We start from the raw sequence: 25,155 nt of genomic DNA on the forward strand, positions 1-25,155 counted from the left end.
AATTCACTTAAAATGTTTTCCTAATTTGCCCATCAGGCTGAGTGAACATATGCTCTTCTTGGATGTGATACTCTCAAGCTTCAAAGCTATATCTCTATTCTTTTATAGGCACTAAAAGTTTTGTCTGTGCCTTATAAATTGTAACCACTTTCAAACATCAACAGAAGTGTTCATCTTTTTTCTTACTTGTTTTGCCTGTGTAGAATGGGATCATGTATTAGGACATAATTTCTGGAAAGCTCTAAAGCATAAATAGACCAAAACTGTGAGGCAAAGAAATAAATATTCCGGTTTCATGTTTTGAGAGAAGATGCTTATGTGTAGCAGAAAATTCAGTTTAGGATCCTGCCCTTTAATATGATAAAAGAGTTCCCATTCATTTAAATAACTTTTAACAATTTAACGAAATCATGAATGGACTCAGAACAGCTGTCCTTTTTTTTTTATTAAACAATCATAAACGTGTCCTTTTAAAACAAAGCCTAACAGCTTATTCAGTTTACATTCAAAGACCCCCCCTACACACACATTCACAACTTTGTTGGCAAACTTTGAGAATAAAACATAGGTAAATAATGAAACAATTCTTAAATAAGTCTTTACTTCAAATAAAATACTTCTGCAAATATTTCCTAACAAAATCTAGTACAACAATGCTGCTTGTGCTAAGATCCTCCCAAGTGTACTCATAAATCCACTTATCAACTAAGTTTAAAGGGGAAATATAGGAAAATGAACTATATTTTAAAGTTGACATTTTCAGCTGAAAACTGACTCTTTTCCAAACCTCCCTAAAACCATTTCCTACTTTAAATTTAAAATTCGTCTTTCACAAGCTTACTTTTTTTTTTACTGCATTTACTTTTAAATAAATTTGTTCTGCTGCTTATTTTTTGACATTTTATAAATCCAGTGACTATAGTTTTCTAGGTTTCTCTTATGCTTTTTACGGTTAATGTTACTATAATTATTAATAACAAATTTCCCATGCCTTGGATCTTTGAAAACCTTATAGAGTTACCCTGTTATTCTAACCATTTTAAACAAACAACATTATGTTCATTGTTTCAAGAGGGCCATAAATATGGGCATGGAAGATGACTCGTACTAATGTAATTGTTTACAAAAATATATAAATATTTACCTTCACACTTCCCCCAAGTGGGCAAACTACTTCCTAGCCCTCTCAAGCTGAGGTGGCATTCTTGAAAACCATTTATGGAAGTGTATGTTTGCCCTCTGCCCAGAACCATTCTTCAGATAAGATAACCTGGGAACTACATGAGCAACCCTTTGAAACCTGCTTCAGTTTGAGGCACTACTCAAACTCCTACAAGCTTCAAACATCCCACTTTCAGGGATTGTTTTGACTCTTCCCAAAGTAAAAAAAAAAAAAGGAATAAGAAAGAAAGAAAAACAATTAAATTCTATTGAAGCTATGACCAGGAAGACCTAAGTATCATACTCTCCTTCTCTTGCTCCTAACTCTTTCTCAATCCCATATCCCAGTGTGAATGTACATCCGTGTGAAAGAACCATGGACTCACTGCGGTCTTCAGCTTTGGCTGGCTTTCTCTTTGTCTGACCTGCCTCCATGTTAAGATTATCTAAATTGCATTTTTAGTTCTTCAGTATTACTATAAACACTTATTTAACAAATCTATATGCATTCAAATATTTAACAAATATCTAAATGTTCAGTCACATGCATTTTATGGATTGTTAGTAGCCTACTTTTTTTTTTTTTGACCCACCCTGAATCACACTTGGTCTCCAAAAATTACATGTCCATATGCTATAATCTAAACAGTTCCTAAAATGTTGGCTGTGTGTTGAATGATCATTAAAACAGTCTTCTCTTCGAAATCCCACCCAGGATCAACGTGGATTTAACCATTTCATTACAGGAGACCGGGCAGCATTCTCTTTCACAAGTTCTTCTCTTACAGCATTGCCATCTCCAGATGCCATGTCATGCTCTGAAATTAGAAGGGATACAAGTCATGTACAAATTTTTATAACTCCAAGATCAAGTACAGTTTTGTCTTGTTTTTATATTACGATGGATTTACAATGAAATCTTTAACAGATTCAGAGTCAATGCTAACTGTATTCACCCACTCTCTATCAATTAGCACCTCCCATTTAAGAGAGCACCCCCTTGAATTATTTCTCTTTATACACTTATCATTACCTGACATTATCTTATATGTGCATTTATCTTTTTTTTTTTGTATTATCTCACTCTACCACTAAAATATCAGCTGCATGAAGGCAGGGACTTTGTTTTGTTTACTGCTACAACAGTGCCTGGAATATAGTAAAAATTCATAAATACTTGTAGAATGAGCAAATGCTTTAATAATAAACCTGTAAGTAAGATTTTTATACTATATGGTATGAAGGGGATTCATTTCTTGGTATAGCTCCATAAGGCAGCGGGCAGACCAAAGGGCAGAACTTTTATAAAGATAGATCTTGCTTTCTGTAAAAGTTTGTAATATTTAGAATTTTCTAAAATGAAATTTTTCTGCTTCTAAGAGTAGTGAGATGTGTTTGCTTCAGCTACGCACATACTGGAATAGAATGCTATAAGATGAGTGCAGCCTGGCAGACAAATGTGTGTAAAGTCATGAAACAGTCCAGATCTTACTTCCCCTCCACCACCCCCAAAAAAGTTGCTTGTGAATTCCCAGTCTTGGAAAGTTGGAAGAAAAAGAAAAAAAAGGAGAAGAAGGAGAAGAAGAGCAACAACAACAACAAATGGAGAGAGGATGCCAAGAAGCCCACTTACCAAGAGTGTGGTAGCCAACAGGTGGAAAATTAGAGAAGACAACCTCACGTAAGCAGGGTATGGAAGGGACTTCCGGAAGTCCCTATGCTGAGAAACCTTGGAGCCATTGATAAAGGCTGGGCCCAAACAGGTTTGTGCAGAGGTGATGTGAAGCCCAAGGCAGGACTGAAGCCCCAAGATTCCTCACACAAACACTATAGCACATGAACCCCAGAACCTCCCATGTAGATAATGCATAAGTAAAGGCAGGGCCCCTGGGCAGCATCTCCACAAGGTCTTTAGAATATTGCGCTCTCCTTCCTGAACCTGACTGAGGTGTGCCAAGATTATACTCATAATCATCTTTTGTTGCTCCTTTAGCTAATAAAAGGAAACACCTTAGGTCAGAAAATGCTTTTCTCATAAATTTATAATAAGAATCTTGATACCTAATTTGGGTATAGAAATATTTTTTGTGTGACCTATAAGGTTACTTCCACCCAGCAAAATATCTGTTTCTAAGGCATCAAGATGTTTGCAGAACCTTCATGAAAATAAGGGAAGGTGAAAGGCCCGAGGGAAAGAGACTGCACAACAGTCCTGTGGAGAAGAGGATATGCTTTGCTGTGTGCAGCAGGGTTGCAGGTGAGACACCAAGAAGAGTTTTGAGGATTCTCCCAAAGGAGCGCTCATAGCCTCCCGGACATTCATCCCAAACACCAGCAAAGATTCACAAGGGAGTCCGTTCTCTCCTGGTGGAATAAGTTTAGGTGCAACCTTAAATGAGTGAAGATGGATATATGAAAGCTGTTTCTTCAAAGTTCTTTTAAGTCTTCATTTTTAAGAAAGCAAAATAAGAGAAGAAGTTGCAAGCACTTGAGGCAGTTAGCTTTACTGACACCATAGGTTTCAAACCTGCACTAAAGGCAGTCACATCATTCAAAAAATTCTAGGTCTGAGAAAGTAGATTGGTGGTTGCCAGGGTCTGGAGGGATGTGAGGAATGGAGATAGCTGCTTAATGGGTACTGGAGCTTTTTTGGGGGGCTGATGAAAATGTTCTGGAACTATTTAGAGGTGGTATTCAATGTTGTGAATGCAGTAAACGCCACTGAACTGTTCACTTTAAAATGAACAGTTAATTTTATGTTATATGACTATCACCTCAATAAAAAAATTAGGTCTTAAAACTCAATCTTCTTCCATTTTGCTTTTCAAGGACTGTAGGGACAAGTTATAAGTATTTAAAATGTTAATAATAATCTTGATTTCCAGATCAATATTCACAAAGTTACTCACCTAATAGGTTAAAAAACAAGTTTTCATTTTAAATTAATGTCTAAGGGCACAGCCATACTTCATAATAATTCCCTTAAAAGTACAGCATTTCCCCTTTATCTTAATATGCTTAATTGTGCCAAAGTGTATGAAGGAGGTAAATAAAGCTGGGAAATAAGCACATTTGCCAAATATTTCAAATCTTAATTAATTTGAACTGCAAAGGACCAGAAAAAAGAAACTAAATAAAATGGATTTAGATTGCCAAATATTTATATACAAAGGAGGAAAGTATCATTTACTGATATTAGCAGTTGCTGAGGCTACATGTTGTTTTAAATGAGCTACTTTCAATTTAATGAAGATTTACTGTACTGGCCATTTATTCAACAAGATAACCAAATATATGCATAGCTCCATCCCATAGGCTGTGTATTTCTCACATTCCAGCAAGCTGTGTTAGAAATACTTATGCACTAACAAGCAGCATGCAAGTTTTACTACAATTTCATTCAAAGGTTTAGAGAGAATTCCCAAATTTCAATCACAGATACTATCTTTGTCCTGTCCAAAATCCATTGAAAAACACATGCTTGGAATTATCCCATTTAAATGCTTCCATTTGGCTAAAAAAAAAAGAAAGAAAGAAATGTTCTAAATTGTCTATTTTGGCCCTTAAGCTTTAGCCAATAAATTCCTCAGAGTACTTTTTCAATGTGAAGTTGGGAGAGAAGTAGCATTGTCTAGTACATATATAAAACAGATCACTGAAGAATTTAAAGAACTTTGTATGTCTTAATTGGTTATTTTTATTGCAGGTTTTTTGGTAATCATATAAACAGTAAATTTTATGAGAAATTGTATAATCTTCAAAATTATTAATGAAGTCTTCTTTAAAAAACAGCAACCAAACTGAACACCACCCACTTTTTCTCTTAGTAAAGGAACGAAAATCATTCAAATCAACATCTTATTCTACTCATTGGTATTTTTTAAGTTATCCAAACTGAAAGTGAGACTATTGTGTCAATGTTTATATTGGAATCAATTCTTACCTGAGTGAGAAACAAATCTCCTGTTGGAAGACTTGGCTACTGAATATTGAAAGAAGGGGAATTTCAGACATTTGCCGGTCACCCTGTCACATATGCCCAACTGACAGTTGCAGGTCTCTTTGCATTCCATCCCGAAGGTGCCATAGGGGCAGTCTGAGGGCAAAGGGAAGGTTTAGAGAAGGAGCTGCTTGTTGTGCATAAGCCTCCAGCCTAACATCCTCTGTATGCACAGCCTCAGGGTTTGAACAAACCTTATGAATCTTGACTGTAAGATAACATCTAATTCTCCCCCAAGAAAAACAGACTTTGAAAATTGAAACTTTAAGTCACAAATGTGAAATCACCTAAGACCAGATGGTGGACGCCTCAGTTGTGTAGTGCTGTGAAGTTTAGTTGAAGACAGCTACATGGAACCAATACCCTTGAGCCCGTCTTAATTCTGTTTATCTTCTTCTTAGATACCAATAAATAGGTTCTTATAGGTTACCTCTGTGACAGCTCAGTGAAGATGAGCAATTGAACAGACATATGCATCAGCTCCTCAAGATGTCGTGCTGTCTTTGAATCGATTCTATTCACAATTTACTATTTTAAAGGTAAAGGGCAGGGCTTCAAACTAACCAGAGGCTACAAGGGCTGACATCCCAGCTCTCCATAAAGTGATCAATCCTCAACCTGTTCTAACTCTTATCAAGTTTATTGTCTGGCAAAATGGCAGTGCAACTTACCTAATGCCCTCAGATGTTAAGAGGATTCCCTAGTAAAACCCTCTGCAAAGCTAAAATGCAAGATGCTAAATGAACAAAAAAGCTGAGAATTTACTTGTGTACCTACCAAACTCTGGCAGCTTTTAGAGCTTCAGTGATTTCATACTTAGACTAAAACATACGGAACTGAGCAAAAGAGGACAAACTCATTTATTAAAAGTGCACGGTTTTCGTGAGACAAACAGCATCTCAAAAGACTAGCCCATCTTTAACAGCCAAGCACAATAGATGTAGAATATTTATTCTCTTGGCACGAGAATATCCTTATAAATGTACAATTCCACATGGGTAGAAAAACAAGTTGTGAAGCATCTGAGTCTTTAATAACGTAATATTCCACGGAACGATCAAGAGAAATATAAATAAAATATATCTTTAAAAAAGATGTAGGATTGCTCTTTTCAGCACCCCTCCAATTGCAGAGAACCTGGCTTTAAAGCATTTCCCTCTGCTGGGAAGAATAGTCCTTAAAGGGGATCCTGAAAAAGGCCTCTTGCAGAAAAATACACAAGATTGAGATTTGATTGTATCTCCAGTAATGTTGAAAACAAAACCTTTAGCCAAATTCTCAGTTATACTCCTATTGTATCCCCTGGGCAGATATATTAGGTGTTCGATAATTATGTGTTGGCTGGCTGATTGTAATCTGGACAACACAATGCTAAACACCTGAATATTTAGAAAACATCTGGGTATGCAGCTGAAATATATAGTTTTTATGGGAATGTTTTATAAAAAAGCTGAAGGCAGAGGGAGTTAGCCTATAGCAAAATATAATGTCTCTCTCTAGAGTTGCTGAGGTTCGCACAGGCTCACTATTTCCAGCAGAGAGACAAATAACTGTTCCAAAGTAGACTGACTTGCAGTCTGAAGGATGCCAGAAAGGGCAGTCCTAATCTTTTAAGAATGTATCTCATTAACAGCTACCTCAATCATTCAGTGGAATACTAGAGTGCTAAAGAGTCCAGATGCCTTACAGCTTGTTTCTTCATCCATATGTGACTATGCATTTACGATCACATTTATGGAAGCGATTTTTATGCCAAGAGAAAAAGCAATCCACTGCATATACTTGCTGTATCCTAAGTATGATTGTGTTAACCACTTCCTCCCTAATTTCCTTATGTGAAGTACTGTGTTCTTGGCTGATAAGCCCTCTAATTTACAGAAAATACAAATCCTATTCAGCTGAAAAAAATGTTTGTGAATGTTCACCAAAGAAAATGTTTCCTCAGTATTCTACCTCATATTGGTCATAAACAAAAATAAAGTAAGCAAAAAATAAAATTCTCTTAATAGTTCCAGCATTTATTCTCTAACCTTTCATATGTTTTGTGGATTAAAAAGTGATTAATTTGATAAAATATTTATCTAAAAGGTAGGAGAATTAATGAGTTAGCTCTTACTGGATGATTATCATTCATAAAAGTATGCAGTTGTATTAAATACATAAAATATAAGAATTATTTAGAAATTTCCCAGATCCTCTAATAATTTTAAAAGCTTCTTTGAATTATAAAACTGATGAATGGGGCTATAGTTTATGTGTTACATCTAAATAATAGCTCTTAATGATGAGATCATGAGGTAGCCATACAGACTATTTTAAAATTACCTTTCTTTAGATTCTCAACATTTTAAACATGTTAAATATTTTAAACTATAGTCACTAAGTTTGAAATCAATTCTACAAATGCTTAACTATATTGTTTAGCTACAATTTCAACCTAATAAAGTTTTTCTTTAAGCCTATAAGACTGCCAGCCTCATTGTTTACAGACTTCCAATTTTTATTTTTCCTTTACAGTTATTTGTGCTTGTCTTACACCATCCACTATTTTTCTAGATGACCCAAAATCTTTGTAAAGTGGAGTGAGGTTTGTTTTATACTTCAGTGTACCCTCTTCCAAGAATGTGAGTAGTTTTGTTAGATGACTTAAGCCCACCCTATTTCACAAAGTGCATTTAGTGTTCATCAGAAATATTTGACCTTGAGAGATGCCCTCTATCCTGCGGACACTTCCAACATCAAAGAATCACTAAACCCCAGGGCTAGACAGCACTCCAAGAGGTTATCTAGTGCTGACCTCTGTAATCACTGCTTGCTGGAGAGAGAGCACCTAAACCACCCATAACAGATTACCTGTCAGATTTCTAAAGTTCTCCAGAAAATAAGACAACACAATCTTCCATTGCAACATTTTTTCTTAAATCTCCCAAACATAATGCATGAAATGCTGTATTTCTGTCTGTGCTTTCCTGCACACGGGGTTCCGTTGCTATTTGCAGAATTAACCTCTCTCTCTCCCTGTGACAACACCTGCGTGGGCCTTGCCGCTAACCCACCTGCATTTTCCTCGCTGTCATAGGAGGAAAGACTTCTTACCTCCCACACTAGCTAAAAGCCCCCAGTGTGCCCTGGGCAGGAAGCAAGCCGTCACTCTTTACCTTTGCAGATACCAAACTCGTCACCAAAATCATCCTCCTCACTGTAAAACTGACACCTCAGCCCCGGGCCACACTTGACTCCATCCATGCCTGAGACTGTGCGGTAGCAAGTCTCTCCCAGCCCCGCTGCGCACACCCGGCAGCAGCCGCAGTCGTCGAGCACTGTCCTCTTACAGCGCAGGCTGCTTTTGCACTCATTACTGTCACAACGTTCAGGGCAATCCACCGCATACTTGGTGCTCCAGGCCGTTGCCAGGTGCGCAGGGACAAGGAGCGTGGCCAGCAGCAAGAGGCTCTTCTTCATGTCTCCCTGTGGGCTGGGGTTCAGCTTCCCTCGGTGTGGTCCCTGCTGGTGGGAAGCAGCCGTCCAAAGTGGTAGCTGAGCCTCTGCCTACACGTTTATGAGTTTTATACACTGGGTTGCCCGCATGCTTCCCCGTCATCAATTTCCTCAACCCAGCAGCAGCGCTGTCCTCCTGCCAGGCTCTCTTGTTTTAGTTTATGAAATCCAGGATGAAGGCTGGATTAACACGCTGCTGCCATCCAGGAATTGAAAAGCCCAAGCTGATGTCATCTGTTATGTTTAGATGGTTGTTTTGCATGAGGACTAAAAAACTCGCTCACATCCGTCTCAAGAGCTCAAGGACGTCTGTGAAGGGGGAATAAAGAAGGTTGCATACCCTCCTTCGAGACAGGGATCGCTCTGACACCCGCATATCACTTGGGGTGTAGCTTTGTCTCAAGAGCTTCTGTAGTCAGGAGGAAAATCATATCAACATGAATCATCAGCACCGAAGAAGCTCCTTTAAAAATAAATAAATAAACATTTGGTATTTCCCCTCAATAAATAGCTATGAGATCACTTGGAATAAGAAAGGGTTATAGTGTGCCTTTTCAATACTTAGGAGAAAGAAAATATTTTGAAAGGGATTTTTTTTTTAAGATCCTCACTTCCTTCCTCCCACCCCTCTCCTCAAATGTTATTTCTAAAACAATTCATATCTCATATATCTAAGTTTATCATGGATGTAGCTCTATTTCTAGTAAGATGTGGAACGGCAGCTATGAATTTCCTTTGAAATCAATACAAAAACCACTAAAGAGGTAAGATGCTGCTGGCACTGTTTCTGGGTTACTCAATTCTGGAAAAACTTATCAGTTGGACTTCTCCTGACCCAAAACTCCCTCGGGAGAAGGCTCATCCATCACTGAGTCTGCTTGTCCAATGATTGAGCCCATTCAGAGTCCTTCCCCTCACCTCCTGGCATCGATCAGATCCCTCGCTAAAAACCACCAAACAAGGCAGCCAGCCCAAGGAAACAAATGAACCATCAGGGAAATCGGAGCGGGGCCCAGAGAGGCAATTCTCAGGGAGGGAAAACATTACCCATCAGGAAACAAGGTCTTCATGCTATGGAAGGTCGCAGGGCCTAGGTCCCACTGGGGAAGACAGAGCAGCTCTCTTACAATATTAACTGGGCCAGGATCTTGTTAAGCAAAGTTTATAGGGCAGAAAGAGTAAGGGGAAAGAGAAGAGAGGAGAGTCCTATACCAGTCACATGTTGGATTGCAAGAACCACCCCCCACTTGTCAAAATAGATATAAACCTAATGTCATTAATAAATACACACCCAATAAAGTTGATAACTCTTGGTCTGTCACAAATTTGTTGTGGACAAGTCACAGGACTTCTCTCAGCCTCAGCATCCTCTTTTGAGAATTGACGATGTTAGGCTAGTTGATCTCTAAAATTCTTGTTCCCTCTAGAAGATGAAGCAGATGCCTATGGATGTGTCTTGATGGTTATGTTAGCCTTTGAAAGTGCGATTTTAGGAGGATGGGGGGAACAGGGACTATAGGGAATTGAGTTTCTTCACCTGGGAAATGAAGACAAGTTTTAGCTTCCAAATTTTCCATGACAATCCAATCTGAAACAGTCTATTTTCATCTCCCCAGAAGCAAACATATACTTAGCAAGTGGCACTCAGTACATAATATGTGCCACACATCATGTTGAAATATTTTACATATATTAACTCACTTGCCCCTCACCACAACCTCATGAAGTAGGTGCTATGATCATGCCCATTTTGCAAATAAGAAAACTGAGTCAGAAAGAGGTTAAAATTTTTTCCCAAGGTCCCCATAATGTCAGAGAATGAACTTGAATCATGTCAGTCTAATGCCAAAGCCATACACACTATTGCCTTTTCTAACACAATCATGCTGCCATGGCCAGTGGTTCTGATGGCCTAGTTCACAATTTAGGCTGATCTTGGAAAAGGTCTCTTGTTCCAACTTTCTGAATATCACTTTCACAGGAGGGAGTAGTTAACTGGAATTGTGGTTAATAATAACACCTAACCACTACAGAAATCTTACTATGTGCCAGATACCATGCTAAGCACTTTATATGGATTACCACATTTAACTTTCAAAGCAACCTTAGGCACTAGGTACTGTTATTAACCCCATCACAGAGATGAAAAAACTGAGGCCTTGAGGGGTTAAGTACCCTTGTCCGAAGTCACACAGTTAGCAAATGGTGAAGCCAGGACTTCAACCCTGAGACAGACGTTTCTAGAGATGAGAATAAGGATTGAAAAATCAAACACACACAGGTGCCAAACAGATGACTCAGGTGGGTGAGGTAGTAAGCTATAACACGTGTCATGCAGTGGGAAAAGAGTGGATTTTGCCCACCTGCTAGCATATGCTTTCATTAATTGAAGCAGCCATTCCTTAGGACCGGCTGATTGCTGCCGTGTAGGAATATGAGTCCACTGTACCATCTCTTAGTTTTTTTAAAGAGAAGCTGGAATCCAGATGTTTCAATGTAATACCCTAATTTTTAAATGTTGGCCAGTGTTTAATTCAAATTAGAAAACCCCTTATATGTGCTTTCATTTCCTACGGACTGGGTCCAGCCTGCCCACCAATTTGGCCTTGCTATAAGTTTTGGATTCTGACAGTGCTGGACCTGAACCTCTGCTCTGCCATTTACTACTTAAGGGACTTGGGAAATTGGTTTAATGTCTCTAAGCCTCCATTTCCTCATGATTTACAATAGGGCTAATGATACCTCCTTTGTCAGGCTATTGTAGGATTGATAAGACAAGGGATAGAAAGTGTCTACCAGGTAGCACATATTCAACAAATGATGGCTATTTTTCATTTTTTTTAAAAAGATTTTTATTGGGGAATTGGGAGGATGGGAACAGACAAGTTGCTGTTGTTTTGTTCTTCAGTCTAGTTGTGGAAGACGTTGCTTCACTGTCCCAAGTTGGCACCATCATTGCGCTCTTCCCGGGCGAGGCAGATCAGTCGCCAGCTTCTGGACGGCCACTCACTGCAGCTTCTGGCCGCTCACACTGGCTGCTGGCTACATATGGTAGCCCATGGCAACCCATTGCCACAGGGGCTGCAGCCTACGCCATCGCCGGCGAGTCACGGCAGCCCAGCTCCAGGTTGAGCTGTTGTTCAGCATCTCAGCTGTGGAGGACAGTGTCACTGGCCCTCATATGTGGGATCCGAACCAGGGCCCTCTGGCATCCCAAGCCAGTTCTTAACCATCATGCCACTCGGCCGGCCCTATTTTTCATTTTTAAAATACAATCATCATAGAGCTGGCAATAAATAAAGAAAAATAATAAAAGGGTAAGAGCCTTCTGATATTTCATAGGAATTTAAGGAAGAAACAATAAAGTCCTTTGAATGTCAAAACCACAAGGGATGAGGGGAAGAAGGTGAAGGGGAGCTTGTGAACAACCATCTTCTGCATTTCCAAAACTTGGCAATAACTTTAGTTAATGACAACTAAACAGAGAGAAGATGTCAGTTGAGGGTACCAAATCCATAATAATAGTAAACCCATACAAGATGAGTAAAATATGCTCAATAGAGTTCACAAGCCCAACAACTCATTTTTGGGAACCTTCAATTCCTTCCAAGACCCAACAAAAACTGTTTGTCCCAACACAATCCCTATGGGATTTTTTAATCTAGCGGTTTCTCTGTCTTTTCCAACCTTGAGCCCAGATCAACCAGTCTTAAGAAGAAAATTAGCAATGATCACAGAAGGTTGGGAAATCGGAGCATGAGTAAGCAAGAGCTAACTTTAATCTGCAGGGGAAAAAAAATAAGGTGAAGACAAAGCTATTGATGATGAGGGCATGAAGTCCACCCTGGTTGGCTTGCTTTTTGCTGGAGCTGACAAATCTAAAGCTTTGCTCTGCCTGTGCATCAGTTGTCAAAGAGTGAGAAAGGCCAAGGGGGATCACATAAGATTTTTACAACTCTGAAAACCCAAGATCGAGCTATGGTGGATCAAACCATACCCTCTTGGGTCCAAAGGATAGATGCAACCTTCTGAGATGGGAGGCAGAGAAACAATAAAAACCAAATAACTATTCAACACAGTACACCCTGTTCATTTAAAATACCACTGTAATTTTTTCCCTTAAGTTTGACATTTTGCCAAGCAGGAAAATAAGCCTAGGTAATGTGCACTAGTATTTTGTGCTTTGTTTTGTACATTATGATTGTTTATAACCAAATACCAAGGTTTGTTTTTTGTTTTTTGCTTTTTTTGTTTTTGTTTTTTTTTGGGGGGGGGGTTGCATAGGTAAAATTGGAAAGGTTCCAAACCCTCATGGTCAAGTCAAATTGTACCATGTTTACTGTGCCTTCCTCACAAACCTCTTTACCAGGTGGGTTTTATTTAAATTACATTACAAAGACAACCTTGAAGATGAAAATTGCCAAGAAGAAAATAGAGAAATTTAGGTATATGAGACTTTGTTTTTAGTGTTTTTGTTTTTGTTTTTGTTTGGTACCATCTGAAAGTCCTCCCGCTTTGGCACCAGCTAGTGGCAACTTTGCATGCACCTAGCGCAAGGTCTAGCACAAAATAACTTAATACTTAATAAGCATGTAAATGTAACCAACTTTCCCAGAATCATTTTCAGAGAGTAATAAGTTAAAAGGGTCACCAGTGTGTTTCCTCTCTTTCTCTCTCCACCAGGGGACGCAAAGAGAGGCCCAGGTTCTCGGGAATGTTGGGTTGGGCTGCAGCCCGCGAAGCTTCTTTGTGGGAGGGAGGGTGAGGTTTCCAAAAGGAGTCCAAGCCCCTGAGGATGGAACGGGGTTTCAACAGAGACTTTAGTCCCACTATGTCAACAACTGCACAGCTAACCAACTTTGTCCTGTTGACCTTTCAGCCTTGGTTCTGGCGGCACCACATCTACCTTGAGAAGAAGTTCATGAAAGCTCCTCGTGGTTGATGGATGCTGATGAAACATATCTGCCAAACTGACCGAGTCTCACAGAAGTCACAGGTCAGCTGTCACAGGCCCTGGGGACTCCTCTCAGAGCCTCTTGTCCTGGGAATAGCTTTTAGGAATTCTAGAAATAGCTCTGCTACCACCAAGCTACGTGATTTTAGGCAAGTCACATGACACACAGTTTAGACTTCCCATCTCGCCTCTCTACCTCAGTAATGAGTCAAGAGGATCAAAAGGAACATCATGACTATTACTTCAAGGGTCTAAATGTCTAAAGATTTGCTTCATTCTTTAAAAATGATCTTATGTCTTGGAGTAAATATTTTCCCAAAAGAAAGATCTCTCCAGTTCTCTAAGTTTCAATTTTTTTTTTAAGATTTTTATTGGGGAATTGGGGAAAGGGGAACAGAGAAGTTGCTGTCGTTTTGTTCTCCAGTCTAGTTGTGGAGGACGTTGCTTCACTGGCTCAAGTCGGCACCATCATTGCGCTCTTCCCGGGTGAGGCAGATCAGTCGCCGACTTCTGGACAGCCGCTCACAGTGGCTCTTGGCAGCTCACATCAGCTGCCGGCTGCTCATGCTGGCTGCTGGCCACACACGGTAGCCCATGGCAACCCACTGCAGCAGGGGCTGCAGCCTATGCCATTGCCGGCGACTCACGGCAGCCCAGCTCCAGGTTGAGCTGTTGTTCAGCATCTTAGCTGTAGAGGGCAGTGTCACTGGCCCTCATATGTGGGATCCAAACCGGGGCCCTCTGGTGTCCCAAGCCAGCTCTTGACCAACACACCACTTGGCTGGCCCTGTAAGTTTCAATTCTTAATAAAGACAATTTGAATAGTAAAACAGCATTCGATGTTACAGGCAATTATCAAAAACTACATCTGCTCAGAAGAGTAAAGTGAAGTAAACCTGTTTTAATTATGCTTCTTACCTGGGGTCCTCTGATTTGGGGTGGGGGCAATCACAGCTGCTTACAGCAAACATCCCCGCAAGAATGATGAGTGTGGGGGAGTTTGAGAAGACAGGACAGGACACCCACAACATGTACTACAAACCTCAACTCCCAAATCTCAGAGAACTTTGCCACCATATATAGAGCTCTGGTGCCTGTAGAGTCCACCCAGGTAAACAGACACACAATTAGGTTGTTTTTTAACTTTAGCCAAATCTAGAAACTTCTGCTTTGGGTTCACACTGCCAGGAAGTCTTTTAGAGTGAGAAAGTCTAGATTTGGAAACATGTGAGGAGCTCTCACTACCTAGCTGCCTACTTTTCCTCTTTGCCTCCAATTCTGGGAGGTTCTAACATGAGGAGTTAGGCAAGTTTTCCTAACAGCTAGCTAGCTAGCTCTTTCTCACATCAGGGTTCTGAGTCTATGAGACCATGTGCAAGAAATTCCAGTCAGATTCCAGTGTCCTTCTGCCTCCAGTAGGGAGCCATATCTAAAAGCACCAGGTACTATCCTAATAGAAGACGAGAAGCAGGGTGAAGACCAAAAGCAGCCCTGAAATTGGGACCAGAAGATCTGAGTTCCAGCCCCAGCTCCACCATCAGCCCTGATGTAAGACCAGCCCTCCTGATTAACATGAAGTCATTTTTTTAAGCAAAATATAAGGGTAGAAACACCATTCCTTTCTCAAAGAAATGTTATGCAGATCAAAGGATAATGTAGAAGTGAAAACATGTTATCAACTCTAAATTGCCATACAGCTGTAAAATATTATTACTTACGTTATAAGACAAAGTATACCCCCCCACACACACACACACACAATGAGCCTGTGGCTATCTATCTCAGACCTCATCCACTTCTCTATCCTCCTCACCTTCTGCAAAAGGCACCATTTTTCATTCACTTAATTCACAGAATGATGGCTGAGCATCAACATTTTTGCTTAGAAAGTCTTCCCCACCCCTCCCTGCATCCTGCCTCACCCCATCCCAGTGCAGGATGACTAAACAGCTCACAAGCTGCTTTTATAGGCAAAAATAGGTTTTTTGTTTGTTTGTTTGTTTTCAATCACCAGTTTCCTAAATGAGTACAAAATTAGCTTAGGCATTGGAAGTCATTTAGACATTAGAACTACCCGGCATAAGGGAACATAGGTTTAAAAAGTCATGTTAGAAGTTATTGCTAAGACATTTGGAATTTTCACCAGGAATTTTGGAAAGACTAGGATTTCTGATTAACACAAGAATCATAGGAAATGATTCTGCTACTTTGCTTTGCAAATAACATGGCATTTCCTTTACCTAACCTTAAAGTGACCTCTTTTATAATGTAATAAAATATTACTCAGGACCACCCTCACCATACTTATCAGTTTGTCTAGCCAGTTTGCCTTAGCCTTTACATGATATGTGGGTTGAATAAATGATTTTTTTTAAGTTAAAGGTAAGCTCTAGAAGAAGAGAAAAAGAAGCATAACTTCCAAGCCCTTTATTTAGGACTTTTTAAGGAATTGGCAGGCTCACTCTCTAATCTGGTGTTAAAATATCTTCTTTCTTCCTGGGATATTCCCAGAGAAGGGCCACATTGTGACCTCTTTCAAAATCTAAAAAAATAAAACAAAAGTGTCCTGTTTTCTTTTGGCTGCCATGTACTTCATGAAGTCTCCAAGCCTATGATCTGGAAGCTTACTGTCTGTACACTGAGGGTGCCCTGAGCAGGGCTCATTGCACTGTGCCTGAAGCACAGGTCCCCAGACCACCTGCACAGCGTGTCCTGGGACCTTATCAAAATACCACAGTCAGTGATTCCCGTTTCCTGGGCTTGGGATTGGGCCTGGGAATCGACACGTATAACAAATAAGCCACTTGATTCTGACAAAATCAAAATTTGAGAAACATGTAGACTAATGGTTTTACCCAGTCGCGTTTCTTCATGTTAGCCAAATTACTACTCAATCTTTACTCTAGAGATTTCTGACAAGAAAATCCTATCTTTAAGGAATTGGCCTAGGATTATTAACTGTATTATGCACTTTAAATTTTTTTAGCATATGCCATTGATTCTAAGACACAAATCGCCGCACATTAACATCACCGAAGTTGATGTCATTGTCACTGTCTGCATGTGCACATCAAAATTTATAGGAGGCATGCCAGTCACCTAGAAGAGAATCTCAAAGACAATAGTGGAGCCAGACTTTTAAGAAATCCTGCATTATTCATAGTTTTGATGGCCAAGGGCCTATACTCTGTGAAAAAGATATGACATTGATATGTGATTCAAAGGGGCAATTTGTGAATGTGGAGTCATTTAGGAATATTTTATCCAATTTATTAAATTTCTGTTTTCCTTCCTATGAATGTTCAAAAGTTCTAAACTATAGAAATCTATATCCAAACAAGCCTAAAAGACTGCTTTCAATAAGTATAAGTAAAACTTCTAGTGATATAAAAGCATTATGTCAGAGTTTAATTGGGAGAATTATTTTTCTTCCTTAATGATACATAACATAATGGCACAGATTACACTGAAAACATCTTCGATTCAATGAAACCAGTAGTTGTCTAAATAGATAGACTTACTTTCATTTTCATTGACCTGCCATCAACAATTTACTTAGCAGTAGCATGAATTGTTTTACCAATCTTGAGTCTCCTACTAGAGCTTTACATGATGAAATTGAGGACTTTACTCTTGCAAGCTGCCTTATAAATATCTTAACTTGTCTGACTAGAGGTATTTTAGGACAAGATATATGTGCTGTAAAGCCTGAATTTAATATCCCACTCTCGGTTCCAAAATGCACACACACACACACACACACACACACACACACACACATACACACATACCCAGCTTACATTTCCAACAGCAGATCATGAGCTTGTGTATACCCCACCACTTCCAGACAACATGCTGAGCCTATCTCCTTTATAAATATATTTAGGAAGTACTCACTGAATAAAACATCAAACAATGTCTCCAAGAATGAAAGGCATCCAACGTACTTTGGCTTTCTGTATTCAGTGTTCTCAAAATGGCAAATCAAAATTTCAACCTTCATGTGGTCTAGCCTAGAAAGCCAGCCTATGAGGGATCAACAGTTATTACAAGTGAATAATTTGATGACCATCAATCCAGGCTATTTTTTAAATAGTAAAGCCTCCATTTAACTAACTTAAAATAATGTAACTCCAATAGGGCCACGAATGATCACCTTTCAAGCACCCCACATCCAAATAAAAGCCTACACTGAAAACAAGAAAATGTAGGATAATCTGATCCCGCCAGGGAATAACTGATGGGCACTTTTGAAGGGACCTGAGAGGAAACTTCTGAATAAAGCTGTTTGAAAAAGGGATGACGTGCGTGGCATACTTGCCTATGATAACTTCTTCTAAAAACCATGAGGGACTTACTCTGTCAAACAATCCTACATGATGAGCCTTCAAAACTGTTCACTTGCAACTGGAATGCCACATAAACCTATTGCAGGAAGACAAGCTTCTCCTTTGAGGGGCAGGGTACATCATCAGAGTATTTCACGTTTAATTAGGAGAGTGCAAGACTTCAAAACGCAAAGAAGCGCTTTCTCCACATACAGTCCCATGCTAGGGCAGTTAGAATAAACACGTAATCAAAGACCTTTAGTACCTGAAAGGAGGAGAAATATGTTGAAGCAATAAATGTGCCCCAGAAAGCCTCTCAAGCCATAAATACACCAGAGCTCTGAATTCAGAGTTAGAAAAAGTCTGATTTAAGAAGTGGTTCAGGGAAAGTTGTTTATTCAACTGCTAAAGAAACCAGAGTTTAAGAAATGTTTGATAACCTAAAATTTTATCATTTATTTTTTTACTAAATATTTTTTTAAATGTTTGGTATTTTTAACCTTGCCTTATAGTGGTTATACACACAACATTAGTATTTACAGTCGAGTAAGTTACTAAATATTTCTCTTCATAGAAACAAAAATGGTGCAACAACATAAATGGACCTAGAGGGTATTATGCTCAGTGAAATAAGTCTGATAGAAAGAAAAAGACCATATGATTTCACTTATCTGTGGAATCTAAAGAGCAAAATAAATGAACAAACAAAACAGAAACAGACTCATAGACATAGGGAACAAGCTGATGGTTGCCAGATGGGAGGGGGGAGGGGGGAGGGTGAAAAGATGAAGGGATTAAGAAGTACAAATTGGTAGTCACAAAACAGTCATGGGGATGTAAAGTAAAGCATAGGGAATATAGTCAATAATATGGTAATAACTATGCATAGTGCCAGGTGGGTACTAGACTAGTCAGGGAGATCACTTCATAAATTATATAAATGTCTAACCACTATGCAGGACATCTGAAACCAATATAAAATAATATTGAATGTCAACTGTAATTAAAAATTTTTTAAAAGGGGGAAATAAAGGTGAAGGGAAATAAAAGGTTTGAATTTCCAGGTATGACACAAGTAAGTCATGGGGAGATAATGTACAGTATGAGGGATATAGGCGATAATCTTATGATAGCATAGTACGGTGTCAGATGGTTGCTGGATTTATCATAGCGATCACTTCTTTAGGTATATAAATGTTGAATAACTATGGTGTACACCTGAAACTAATATAATATTGTATGTTAGCTATATTTTAATAAAATCTTTAAAATAAAGAAATCAATAAAAATGCTTAAAAACTACACAATGTTTGGCTTGCCTTTCATTTTCCCATTATATTTGTAGCATTTCCTGATTTAATTTTAGATGAATATACTTATACTCCTTTAAAAAAAGAGAAAGATGAAAGAAAGAAAGAAAGAAAGAAAGAAAGAAAGAAAGAAAGAAAGAAAGAAAGAAAGAAAGAAAGAAAGGGACAAGCATGTAGGCAAATGCGTCCACCATTGATGAAAATGTGGCCTCGGCCTGGGTTGCTTCTCTACCCACCTGCTTAAACTCTTTTCTCCATTCATCAAAACACTTCACCCCTCAAGGCTGACATGTCAGGTACTGTGCAATGCCCTTGCTGGTCTCCGCCAGGCCAGGATCCATCCCTCATCTAGCTTGCCATTTCTGCACTCCTAGCACCATTCTTTACCTACAGGAGACCCTCTAGTTCCGATGAATAGGAACCATTTTAGTCACTGTCATGGTCTTCACGGTGCTTGGCTTAGGTCCTGCACATCTGAGGGGCTCCAGAAATGGCATCGCCTCTAAGGAGAAATAAACAAATTTCAGAGATACACTCACAAACCCCAGCCCTCTAAGTAACAGTGAACAGGACGGCCCTCCCTAGATCCCAGAGTCCTTACACTTTGCCCCATGTCTCAAGGAGTCACAGTCGAAGGACAGCTCTCTCACCTCACCCTCTTCTAAAATTACAATACTAGAAGCATTACATCACTAACACATGAGTGGGAGAGTTTATCAGATCACTTTCTTTTCTGCCCTGTGTCTTCCGCCCCTATGACCCCCTCCAGCACCAAGCTCCTCTGCTGGGAAGTAAAGGGAAGTGGAAGCAGCAGGTTTATTGCACCACATAGAGCCGTGGTTAAGAACATATGATTTGGGGTCTTTGAATCCTGAGCATGCAACTTATACAAACTGGGCACAATATTCAAATCTCTAAGCTTTGATTTTCCCCAAATGCAAAAACACATGAGAATCCCTACTTCATAGGGCTGAACTGATGCACCAAACCCAGTGCCCGGCAAGAAGAGAACACTCAAAATATGTGGATAACAATGTGGCCTTGTGCTGGGCCCCCATCAGACGCCCCTCCTGCCCTGGATCTCCATTACCCCCACGATTCCTGGTCTCCTTAGAGCACCCAAGCAGATGTACACAATGGAAAAAGAATGGATACATAAGGTCCTCAGGAAGTGACAAGCTCAGGCTGTATCTCCACCCACTAAACCCTTTGATTCCATTTACTTACGGGGAAGGGGTGAGTGTGGACAAAGCTGGGCTCATACGATAATAAGTCAATTTAACACCACACTGTTAAAGTGGTTTATTTTTAGAGACATGGCCTTGCATGTATGGAAAGAACCCTCAGCATTGGCCCAGGGCTCTGGGGCTCTGGAGTCGACAGAATCCAGCCATGAGGCTGAAAGTTAAGGCAGCCAGGAGTGGACCTCATTTATAATAGTCTGACAGTTTCCAAGGAACTGAAACAACAACAAGACCTCATATGAGTCACACCGATTCGCAGGATCAGAGAAGTCACGGAGGATCAAAGAACGGATGAGCCTTCCAGCTCACTGCTCCTCTAAAACCAAAAGACACATTTCACAGGGCTCATTCTAATCTGTTCCAACTAATTTTCAGGGATTGAGTCTAGAGGAAGAGTCAGCAGGAGATTTAATTGCTATAGCCACTTGGATCCCTGACAAAATGGGCTTCAGTGGAATAATAAAAAGCCATATTTCCCACAATACCCTCCTCCAAACAAAATGAATGGGAGTTGAAAACTCACTTATGATAAAAAGGACCAAAGACATAACTGAGCAACTTGCAAAGCAATCAGAAATAAATATGGATGTAATTGAGCAACTTCCAATGCACCACAAATAAATATTACTAATTTATTCAAGGGCACTTAGTAACTGTTTTTTTAATGGACACATCTATTTTGTTTTTCCTGTTTAATTCTTTGTCTCATTATGATATCTGCCTACCAGCTGCAGGTGAGGTGTCACAACACTCAATGTTCATCCCACTGATAACCTCACTTTGCAGAGCGACATAGGCGAGCGTTGCACAGTGATCTTGGCCTCATGAGTTGGTTGGTATGCAACTTATTAAAAGAGATGCTGACTGGACAGCTGGAGAACAAGGGGCTCTCAATGTCTGCTGTGGGAGACTTGCTGCCACCCACAATGCCCTGTTGATTCCTGGCTGGGTTTCTTGTAAACAAGAGCAACTGGCAAAGTAGTCCTCACGCACCAGATCTGACAGAGCAGAGGCCACCGGGGAGACAGGATTGGTTTCCTCATGGTCCATCTTAGAGCAGTGCACTGAAAGTCAGACAGAGCTAGACTATATGTAAGCTGCATGATTAGGCAGCACCAGCTCATTACCTGGTATGATCAGAGACTGGATACAAGCATTTCCTCAACTCAGCCCTATCCCACCAGCTCAGCATTCATGCTTGGGGAGAGCCTGGCTTTCCTGGCATAATGGGGGCTGAGGACTGAGTCTTGCCCCTCTAAGATGCCACAAGCTAGCTACAGAATTCCCCTATAAGCAACCGTGGTTGGGGAAGCACCAGCCCCCTTCCTGGAATAATCACAGACTGACCAGGACTCGTTGCTGTAAGCACCAGGGCATCCAGGTTTCCATAGAGGCCAGCTTATTTTTAAAGGGAACCAGCCCTTTAACAAGCAAATTCTATCTTCTACCAGGTAAGTTGCTTTAGATAGTTACATACCTGCTACTCACGCTGCCCACCTGGGTCCTGTCTATATGGCCAGACAAAGAAAGAATTTGGTGTTTTCCACTTGAGCACAAAGGACCGATTTCTAAGGTACTGTGTGGTTTTCCACCATTTGCCCCACCAGCCCCAAATCCAGTCTCCGCCCTTTTCCTGCTCTGCTCTGCACCCTCTATGGGCTACATTACCCAGGTTCCCTTGCCTTCTGGCTTCTGGTGGTTTTGGCCTATGAAAGGCACCTACAGAGGATCAGAAGAGACAGGGACGGGTCATGGTATTTCTTCCCTACTCCTTCCCTGCTTTGGCCTACATTCATGCCAGTGGCGGTGGCCCTCAGGGCTTATAGCTCCAATTAGGCACCTTCTTCCATGGCTCAGCTCTCCTTGGGCTGTCAGGAGCAGCAATGGCTTCCTGCTGTTGCATGTCCCTGGGTGCCTCAAATCCCTTTACCCTGCCCATACCTCTATGAGTAGTCCCCATCCCGAAAGTCTCTTCATTTGAACCACCTGAGTCAGATTCTATTTCCTGACAGGATCTGAATGAAACAGATATCTTTCAGCAATAACATCCTGTGATTTTAACACCTGTGGTCCAAGCAGACTTATGTATTTTTTTGTTGAAACAGCATTCTGAAAGGAGTGCATTATGGGCCCCAGAATTATGACTTCCAACTCAGGCGGGTTTTGTTCTGCCCTGTCAGTAAATAACCCTAGATGGGCCACTTCTTTAACTCAAGACTTTAGACTATAAAAGGATCTGTTGATAATGATTGAATCCAATTATATCAAGTTTACTAAACAGTTACCTTGAAAGGTGTATAAAAACATATACAAATACTAAAATAGTATTACTGGTGAGGGTTCGGGTATAAACTTTGTATTCACTAATGAACTGGAGATAACAGAATAATCCCTGTTGTAGGCTTGTCTGAATTGTCTCTTGTCTCTTACTTGCACGGTCCACACCCTGATGATCCTTCTATGTGTGTTTCATGTTGATCTTGTTTTGTGTCCAAGACTTGATTCTCTGTCTATAAAATGAATTTCAGCAGGGACTCAGCCTTCATCACAAAATTACTATGGAGTCTTGGCTTCCCTCTAATACACTTGGCAAAATGCTGGCTGCCTACTTCTTTATTCCTTGCCTTCCCATTGGATGAGTAATCTTTATTTAATAAATTAAAAACATAGCTCAAGATGCCAATTGTTGCCAATGGCTATTATTACCATTTTAAAACTTGAGAATGAAGAGATTTCACCCAGAAAATTATTTTTTAAATAATATATAGGTTTACCATATGTTGGTTTTTGACTCAGATTTTACATCAATTTTTCTGACTCTTTCCTCCAAAAGGATTGGTCGCTTGAATGCACATAACCTTTCTCATCACAGTCTCTTGTCCCTCTGGATTTCTTCTGATACCTTCGTGAAACAACATTCTAGAAAACCTAGCCTGAAGGACAAGCAATGAAGGGCATGCTGGATGTCTGGGATGGAAGGCTGACTGGTCTGCTAGGAGTTTCCTTCTCCCCTGAACTGTGCATTATTAAAAACCTCCTCATCTTAGAACACTTCGATTGAGATCCCACAACAAGCATCCTCGGCTTTGGTTTGGGTTGGTTTCTTTGCATTCAGTCACTCGATGCTGTAACCTGCTGGCTTAGACCCTGTCATAAGGACACTTTTCTACGATTTCTGACTGCATGAGACTTCGTTCTTACAGCATGTGTCTGGCAGTTAGTAACTCAAGGGAAGTGTCACTCAGAGAAGGAATGATGTTCTTCCCCAACATCATGCTGCCCCACTGTGCGGCTTCCAGTATTCTCAGTACATGTTACCTGGGAATGGCTTCCCTGGCTGTGCACATCAGAGCAGCCTGTAAACTGGGACCCTCGCTCTTTGTGTTCTGTGTTTGTTTCTTCAGAGAAGTGTTTAAAACTCATTCTGGTGAGAAGAGTGAGGTCTGATTTAAGTCTAAACTTTAAAATATTTCCCTGGCCACCTCCCACACAACCTACACACACATTAGGTAGAAATACATGTGCCTTAGCACTTCTAGTGTGACAGTTTTAAACATCTCCCTGGCAGCAGAGGTTCAGGAACTTGTGGCTTGTCAATCACCCAAATATGCAAAAACAAAACATCATTCCTAGAGCCAGCCTCTTACATCCTCAGAGTAGGTGATGTTTATACGGTGTGGCTTAATCAGCACAAGGAATAGTCTCTGCCCAAACCATCTCCATTCCTGTCACCATACCTGACAGCTCATCATTAGAGATGCTTCCTCTGAATCTTTAGAGTTTTTTTATTATTTAAAAAAACAACATTAAATAAAATGAGAAAATACACTGTAAAGTGGCAACACCTTAAAATATTCTTGAGCTATGAGATGTTGGTAGGTATTTGCTGACAATAAATCCTTGCAGATGAGGACTATTAAGAGAAATAGGAATGCTGAGAGTTGAGATGAGGCTTCCCGTGGTCAACTTTACCTGCTTCCAAATTTTGTCTTGAACAATTCTGATAACCCAGGGGCTTTTTTGTTTGTTACTTTTTTTGTGGGGTTTTCTGGCAAATTTCAGAAAGCATAGAGAGAACTACAAGACTTATTCAAACTTAATTTTGTTTATTAAGGGAAAAATGGGCAGAAGTCGATTTTGAAACGTTCTTTCCTGTTGACACATGTTCAAAGAATGTCTGGAGGAAATACTAAATTAAAATACAGACTGATTCAACTATTGGCATCAAATCACTTACAATGAAATATGGTTACTATCTTGAATATGAGGGAAAAGAAAAAGAAGCTTCCGAACTTTATAATTTTGTTGATGAAAACAATGAAAATCTTAATTTAGAATCTATTTTATGTTATTTTGATTTTGTCATTGTGAATTCCCTTGGAGACATTTACTCAAAATGGCTCTATTATATTCCTGGTTCCTGATATTACTGGTGTAAAGAGTACAGGGTTGGGGGTGGGGAGTTTAATATTTCAAATATAAAATCACTAACTGTAAATGTTCACCTATGAATATTCTTTCTCATAATTTGGAGAACAGGAAGAGGAACTGGCAGTAGCAGTAAAGAGAGTGATTAAAGGGGTAAAGAATATCAGGACAGAGAACATGACAGGAGTTGGGCAGTGGGTGCTTCAAGGAAAAGCTGGCCAACAGCATGAAG

At 40.0% G+C, this 25,155-nt stretch overlaps 1 protein-coding gene across 1 annotated transcript; it reads right to left on the reverse strand.

The window, feature by feature from the left end:
* Nucleotides 1–1,734: 1,734 nt before the first annotated feature.
* Nucleotides 1,735–9,079, reverse strand: ESM1 (endothelial cell specific molecule 1). The gene is made up of 3 exons (XM_019641427.1): nucleotides 8,320–9,079; nucleotides 5,105–5,257; nucleotides 1,735–1,979 (listed from the first exon to the last, which is right to left on the reverse strand). Exons 1-3 carry the CDS (start codon nucleotides 8,621–8,623, stop codon nucleotides 1,879–1,881), a joined length of 558 nt encoding a protein of 185 aa, XP_019496972.1. The 5' UTR covers nucleotides 8,624–9,079; the 3' UTR covers nucleotides 1,735–1,878.
* Nucleotides 9,080–25,155: the final 16,076 nt, after the last annotated feature.

Source organism: Hipposideros armiger, unplaced genomic scaffold (genome assembly GCF_001890085.2).
Source record: "Hipposideros armiger isolate ML-2016 unplaced genomic scaffold, ASM189008v1 scaffold_60, whole genome shotgun sequence".
Classification (NCBI taxonomy): Eukaryota; Metazoa; Chordata; class Mammalia; order Chiroptera; family Hipposideridae; genus Hipposideros; species Hipposideros armiger.

Bases quoted from the DNA above. Each gene is read 5' to 3' on its own strand.
- ESM1 (XM_019641427.1), bottom strand. From the start codon at position 8,623: ATGAAGAAGAGCCTCTTGCTGCTGGCCACGCTCCTTGTCCCTGCGCAC. The intron at 5,258-8,319 runs GTAAAGAGTGAC...CTTTGCCCTCAG, and splicing joins CGAGTTTGGTATCTGCAAAG to ACTGCCCCTATGGCACCTTC. The intron at 1,980-5,104 runs GTAAGAATTGAT...TTCTAATTTCAG, and splicing joins GAGATTTGTTTCTCACTCAG to AGCATGACATGGCATCTGGA.